At 41.5% G+C, this 7,756-nt stretch overlaps 1 protein-coding gene across 4 annotated transcripts in view; it reads right to left on the bottom strand.

Annotated features, from left to right (window-relative positions):
- Window positions 1–594: 594 nt before the first annotated feature.
- meaf6 (MYST/Esa1-associated factor 6) overlaps window positions 595–7,756 on the bottom strand; it is a 37,179-nt gene continuing 30,017 nt past the window's right edge. For all 4 annotated transcript variants that reach the window (XR_011343575.1, XR_011343576.1, XM_069895820.1 and 1 more), the window contains one exon: window positions 595–778. Coding sequence is in view for 2 of the 4 variants with exons in the window: in XM_069895820.1 (XP_069751921.1) it covers window positions 725–778 (54 nt within the window). In the remaining 2 variants the exon portion in view is untranslated. The remainder of the gene's footprint in view (window positions 779–7,756) is intronic.

Raw genomic sequence — 7,756 nt, 5'->3', positions numbered from 1 at the left:
CGTGCATCTTGGCGCTTCACAGTTCGGCGGGCAGCAACCTCCTTTGAAGAAGACTGCAGAGCCCACCTCACTGACAAAAGGCAAAGGAGGAAAAACCCAACACCCAGCCCCAACCCACCAATTTTCCCCTGCAACCGCGTCTGCCTGTCCCGCATCGGACTTGTCAGCCACAATCGAGCCTGCAGCTGACGTGGACATTTACCCCCTCCATAAATCTTCGTCCGCAAAGCCAAGCCAAAGAAAGACTATACTCAAGAAAGAGTCTGATGTTGTTCTTGGAGTCACCCAGAGAATGAGTTTTTTTTTCCTCTGCTTCTTTGAAATAAAAGGTCAACTAGCTACCTCAGCATGGGCAGATGAACATAAGAGATATAAAAAGGTCTATTTAGGTTTAAAAAAAAAAGGCTTGAAGATGGGCTCAAGCACGAAACATTGTTGATATACCTTTACCTCCTATAGGCGCTGTGTGACCTTCTGCGTTTCTCTAGCATTTTTGTGTTCTTACTACAACCACAGCATCTGCAGTCCTTTGTGTTTCTCTGCTTTAGTAAAATATTTATATTCACACATGGCAAAGATAAAAGAAATCAGTACCACCAACATCAGTCTCCACCAATTTAAAACCCTGTTGAGAATCTTCCATAAGGCCGACCAGGTATAGTAGAGGGCCATGTCTACTGGGCCTCTGTTGGGTCAATCAATCTGCTTCTGGATTGATAAACGTCTAAGGTATCATTTTCACAATGAGGAGCTTGTGAGGTATTCCTTTGTGTCGTAGCTGAAAGAGATTTAAACACAAAATGCACTGAATGGCACATCAATTCAAAACTTAAAATAAATAAGTTTTATTTTATAAACTGTGTAATACTTTTGTGAGATAGCTTCTCAGTTCCTAAGAATCAGAATCAGGATTTATTGTCATAAACAAATCATGAAATTTGGTGTTTACAGCAAAAGTTTGTATTATTATCATCTTACAACATTACTATATATAAAAGTTAATAACAATAACAGAGCAGGAAAAGGAAGGCAGAGTCTTTGGTTCATTGATTATTCAGGAATCTGGTGGCAGCGGGGAAGAAGCTGTCCTTGTGCCACTGAGTGCTTGTCTTTAGACTCCTGTACCTTTTTCCCCCGATGGTAGCAGAGTGAAGAAGTGAAATTAAATGAAAACAGATTTGTCTTTCACATCCTGAGAACATCTCAATGCACCTCAGGAGTCCTGCAATGGCCATTTCCTACCTCTGGTTGCATATCATTTAAACTTTCCTTCCAACCACTCTGTCCTTGGACTTCTCAGTTGATATGGAGAGGCCAAAAGCAAATTTAGAACAACATTTCATTACACATACATTGATTTCAAACCAATTATACGAGCATTGACAGTCTTTTTAACCCATGCCACCTGTCACCTGTACAGCAAATTTTCTTCTCCTTTAGTTCATCTCACCCATTCCATCATTCCCTCCCCCTCTGCTTCCACCTATCACCTACCACCCACTCTCTCCCCCCCTCCCCCACTCATATATTGCCATTTTGTTCTGCAACCCCTTTAATCCTCAAGCAGGGTCTAAACCCAGTATGTGGACTTGTACCTTTTAACTCCACAGATGGTGTTTGACTTGTTCAGTTCTTCCAGTGCTGTGTTATTTGTTCTAGATTCTGACATCAGTAGTCTCTTTGGACTTGAGCGGGAAGTTATTTGAGAGCAATGTCTGAGATACAGCAGTTGATTGCAGCCACCCATAAAAAGCAAGGTAATAATAACCATAGAACCACTTACAGCACAGAACAGGCCAGTTCGGCCCTACTAGTCCATGCCGTAACAAATCCCCACCCTCCTAGTTTGTAATGTTGACTGAAGGATTAAAATTTAATAGATTACATGCTTGTTCTTCCTAAAATCATACCATTTGACATTTTATGTCCTGAAGTGCGAGAGTTTGGCTTGCAATGGAACACTGTATCCTGGGTCATATGGGATCAAACATTAATCAGAAAATTGGGAAGCCCAGTCTAGCCATTAAAAACCGAAACATTGACACTAAGTCTTCTCTTCAGCTAAAAAATAAACTGTGGAAGGCTGGATAATCATTCTCTGTGATAATATCCAAAACGTGGGATTTTAGTTGTGCATGTACGCTGAACTTTATTTCTGGAATTCAATTGCATAAAACCAGATATCAAATGTTTTTACTTTTCTTGTAGCAGCCATTTGAGTCGTTACATTTCATCTGGGCACTGTCCAACCAGGCGGCATTAACAATGATTTCTCCAGTTTCTGTTAAACCCCTCCCCTGAGTCTTCCCCTAGCCCTGTATCTTCTTTCCTCCACCTCCCCGTCGCCTTCCCATCCGAGATCTACCCCATTTCTGATCACTTCTCAATTTTTTTTCTCTTCCCCCCCCCTTACCTGTTGGCCTGCACTCCTCCCCCTGCCCCTTTCTCCCTCCTCCTGTCTCCTCTTCTCCTGCCCCCCCCCCCACCACCCCCATGCATCTGCTCACATGTGGACGAAGAGCTCAGGCCGAAACCTTGGTTACCCTTTCATTCCTAAGATGCTGCACGACCTGTCGCGTTTCTACTGCACTTTTTGTGCATTCCACATGGATCCTTAGTTGTTTCTGGAATCACAATTTTTCATGCATCTCCAAAACGATGGTCACGAGCTGCTGGAATTCTGTTTGTAAAGTGAGCTATTGTGTGCTTCAACACCAGCATAGCTCTCGCTGCTGGATGCCCATCATTCCTACTGTTGTAGTTACCAGTCACTAAGTAACTATAGCATTACAGAAATGCCACTTCCATCTCCCCCATTGTGCCAAAAGCCTTCCATTCAGTATGACCAGAAGGATTAGAGGGAAGACTATGAATGGAATGTGTGTGCACAAGATGAAAATCTCCCACTCAATCATGTAAAAACAGGGAACATAAACAATGAACGATCCCCATAACTAAATAAAATGCATTTTAGAATCCAAGTCGATATCGCCCAAGGAAAGGGCGCACAATGTAGCTTCGGAGGGCTAGATTTTCTTTTCTGCTGATCAAGAGGTGGTTTGTCAATGTGAAAAGCTATGTGAGGAGACCATTGTTAATGACCATATAAAAGGTTACTTTGCAAACTAAAGTCGATGAAAGTCATCAGTGAGAAACGCCAACCTCACTCAACAACAAAAATGAGGCGTGCAGTCCCACAACAAATGCATTAATCAAAGCACTGCAGTCCTTTAGTCGTGTGAACAATAAGAAGTTAACAGAGGAAATTACAGGACATTCACATATTCAAGATGGCTAACCCCAGCACATGCCAAATGCGTGGCTGAACAATTTGCAAGAGCATTATCCAGAACCATAGATGAATGACCTCAGACTTGTCATACGAACTCTGCCATTACAAAAGCCTTTCAAATTCATTGCATGCGGCAGCAGGAAATAGCAGAAAAAGAACATTAGACTGAGCAAAGACTCTGAAACCTGAGAACTTACTCTCCAGAAGTAGACACATCTGTAATCAAAGTGTTCCTATACAGTTATAGATCCATCTGCCTAATAATGGGAAAATTTGCTGAGGTACTCCAGTTCACAAAAAAAGGGAATTTGTCAAAATTGACTAAATTGCGATCCAATCAGTCCTTCTGTCATCAGAATAATTTTCATAAACATCACAGAAATTTTTGTTTTGTGGCAGCATTGCTGTGCAAATATTGCTATTAAATACATTACAAAATAAATGAATAGTGCAAAGAAATCGGAGAAAGTGAGGTAGTGTTTTTGGTTCATTGTCCATTCAGAAATCTGATGGCAGAGAGGAAGATACTGCCCTGGTGCCACAGGGTGCTTGTCTTCAGGCTCCCGTGCCTCCTTCCTGATGGTAACAGAATGAAGAGGGCGTGGTCTGGGTGGTCGGGGATTTTAAGGATTGAGGCTGTTTTTTAAGACTCTTGTAGATGTCTTCGATGGAGTACTGATGCCCGTGATGTGCTGGCCAAGTCAACAAATCTGGTGTTTTTTTTTTTCCTGACCTGTGCAGTGGCATCTCTATTCCACACAGTGATGCAATCAGACAAGAATGGTCCTCCTGGTACACCTGTTGAAATTTTTGAGGTCTTTGGTGATATACTAAATCTCCTCAAACTCAAAGTATAGCCTCTGGCAAGCTTTCTTTCTGGTTGTATCAATATGGAGGCCTCAGGACAGATCATCAGAGATGTTGAAACCCAGGAATTTGAAGTTCTTCACCTTCTCCACTGCTGAGCCCTCGATGAGGACTGGGTCATGTCCTGATTTCCACAATCATCTCCTTGGTTTTTCTAACATTGAGTGCAATGTTATTGGGACACCACTCAACTCGCTGATCTATCGCCCTCCTGTCCGCTTCCTCATTGCCGTCTGTTATTCTACAGACAACCGTGGTGTCATTGGCAAATTTGAAGACAGCATTTGAATTGTACCCAGCCACACAGTCATGGGTGTAGAGCTAATAGCAGGGGCTAAGCATTCATCTTTAAGGTGCCCTTATATTGATTGTCAGTGAGGAGGAGGCCTTGTTTCCAATTTGTAATGACTGTGGTTTTCTGATGAGGAAGTCAAGGATCCAATTACAGAAGTGAAGTGCAGGGGCCCAAGTTTTGGAGCTTGCTGACCAGCTCTGAGGGAACGATGATGTTGAAGTCTGAGCTGTAGCCGATGAAGAGTACCCGGATGTATGGGTTGCCATTGTCTAGGTGATCCAGAGCTCAGTGGAGAGCCAGTGAAATCTTATCTGTGTGGAGTGATTGTGACAGTAGGCAGATTGCAGTGAGTCCAAATCTTTATTTAAGTACGTATTAATTCTGGCAATGACCTCTCAAAGCATTCATCACAGTAGATCAGAAATGATATACAGTGTTGTTAATAACACAGATACTACCAACCTGCTTCTTGATACCTATTTTGGGTTTTGATTGGACCACTTAACTCTAGGCTTAACCCAGGTTCAGACATGGACCAACAATCTGAGTTCTGAAGGGGAATAGTTAAGTAACAGTCTTGAAAACAAGGACAGTATTTGGGGAAGTGTGACATCAAGGAGACCTGAAAGAAAACTGGTCAATGGGAATTAAGAGAGAAAAAAATGTACAAGGCTCAAAGGAAGATCCTGAAGTCATTGAGGATCAATCACCTCAGACTCAGGATGCTACTGCAGGTGCTGCTCCACCATTTATAGTTGCTTCATCAATGAACTTCCTTTCAGAATTGAAGATATTTCCTGATGATCACATCACGTTTACTCGATTTACAACTCCTTAGAAAATGTAGCAATATTGGGAAACCTTCATACCATACAATAGCAAACAAAGACTCTAAATTGAGAAATTCTTTCTATTTGGATATTGAAAGGTATTAACATTGCTAATTTCCTGACGTTAAGATCCTGGGTGTCATCATTGACCAACAATGAACTTAGGATAAAAATAATGTTGTAACAACTGTTAGTAAACAGCTGGGTATCCTGTGGCAAGTGATCAATCTAACTACCCAAAACACCCCTTCACCATAAGGGCATTTGGGTTTGTGTAATGATAGAATGCTAGTGATCCTTCTGACCACTAGAGGGAGTCAGAGACCAGCTTGTTGCAGCTTGGTTGGGTTCAAGATGGATGCATCCACATGTTCGTGAGTGAGTTCTATAGCTAATAAATTATAGTTAAAAAAAAACCCTAAGTTTCTATATTACAATAAAAAGAAACATCACATAGTGCCGGGAGTGGAAGAAACACCAGGAGTATGCATACTATGAGTGGAAGAAACACTGGGAGTGTACAGAGTGAGAAGCAGTCAATAGCAGCATCAAAATGGAAAGTGTGAAGTCTCCTGATGCTGTAAATTGGACTGGAAATATTGACCACGAGTGGAGGTTGTTCAAACAAAGATTCATGCTGTACCTGCAAGGTATTGGAGTTGATAGCAAACCTGATGCATGGAAGATTGCACTGCTACTTACCATGGCAGGACCTCAAGCTCTAGAGCATTTTAACATATTTTCCGAAGCATCTGACCAGGACAAGTTTGACAGGCTATTGAATGTTTAATGAACAGAGTTCATCAAAGGAAAATAAAATATTTGAGAGGTACGTGTTTCACTTGCATACACAGATTCAGGAAGAGAACTTTAATACTTTCTTAACAGACTTAAAATTAAAAGGTAAAATATGCAATTTTGGATCACTGCAAGGTTTAATGTCTGTGTTCAGGATTATTGATAAGAAAATGAGAGAGAGGTTCCTATGAGAGACAGAGCTTAGCTTAGCTGGAGCCGTGAAGATATGCTACACCAGTAATTTAGCTCTGCAGTATGTGAAAACGTTCATTGGTAGGGTAAAAGCCAGTGAAAATTAAGGCATAGTTGTAGCCAGTATCAGGACACACAAACAAAAAAATGGGATATAGGAAACAATAAAAAGATGGAGAGACATTCAAGTGCCAACTATGTGGCACTCAACATTTACCAAAATGATGCCCTGCTTATGGAAATGTCTGTAATAGCTGCAAAGGGAAGAATCTCTATGCAAAGCAATCTTTTTCCAAAGGCGAACAAAATAGAAATGACAGTGTACACACTATAGAAGAAACTGCTCTCCGTGATACACTTATTTTTGGCATGGTAGTGAAGGAAGATTATAAACCAACATACACTGAACAGCCAAGCGTGAATAAAGTCGAAAAGGATAAGTGGAATGTGTCATTGCATACAAATGGAACAAATAATCCTCTCAAGATGGACATCAGGGCAAAGGTCAATTTAATCTGTGAGCATGGCATCAGGGCAATGAAGATAAAGCAATACATCCATGTAAATCTTGTACACCTCAAAGCCTACAATGGACAGAGCATCGACACAATAGGTTCACAGTAGTCCCAGATGGACATGAATCACACTTAGGTGACAAAGCATGTGAAGACTTAAGCCTAGTCATGAGGCTGTACACACCAGGGAAACCTATTGTGTTAGCTGATACTTTATCCAGGGCAAAGATACAGAATGAATGAGAGTTCCACAGAAACAGGTGTAAATCTCTTTGTGAACCTGATCACTGAATCTCTTCCTGTATCTGACATGAAATCCAAGCAGATCACAGCTGAAACAGAAAAATACCCAGTTCTACAGGAGATCATCTAGAATCTAAATGAAGGATGGCCTGGAGGTGAATGTCAGCCATATTATGACATCAGCGCTGAGCTGAGTGTTGTCAATGGACTTCTACTCAGACAGAGCAGAATTATCACTCCTCAATCATAGCAACAAGAGATGCTGGAAAGGGTGCTTGAGGGGCACCTGGAATGGAAAAATGCAAGAGGAGGGCCAGACCTGCTGTTTATTGGCCAGGGATAAATGCTGACATTGGCAGGATGGTTTCCAGCTGTGAGGCCTGTTTGAAACCTCACACAAAGGAACCCATGATCATAACTGACTTACCAGCAGAAAGTTGGGACTGATCTGTTCCACATGGATGGAAATAATTACTTGCTGGCTATTGATTAACTATCAAACTATCCGGAGTTTGTGCTGCTTCCTAACATGTCTGCTGCTTGTGTGATCAAATATATGAAATCGATCTTTGCAAAACATGTAATTCTTCAAATTGTCTACAGTGACAATGGACCATACTACAGCAATAGAGAACTCCAGAACTTTGCAGAAGAGTATGATTTTCGACACGTGATTTAAAGTCCTCTGCATCCACTGTCAAACAGTAAAGCAGAGAAAGGAGTT

This window comes from Narcine bancroftii, chromosome 8 (genome assembly GCF_036971445.1).
Source record: "Narcine bancroftii isolate sNarBan1 chromosome 8, sNarBan1.hap1, whole genome shotgun sequence".
Taxonomy (NCBI): domain Eukaryota; kingdom Metazoa; phylum Chordata; class Chondrichthyes; order Torpediniformes; family Narcinidae; genus Narcine; species Narcine bancroftii.
This window is presented reverse-complemented; position numbering and strand designations above follow the sequence as displayed.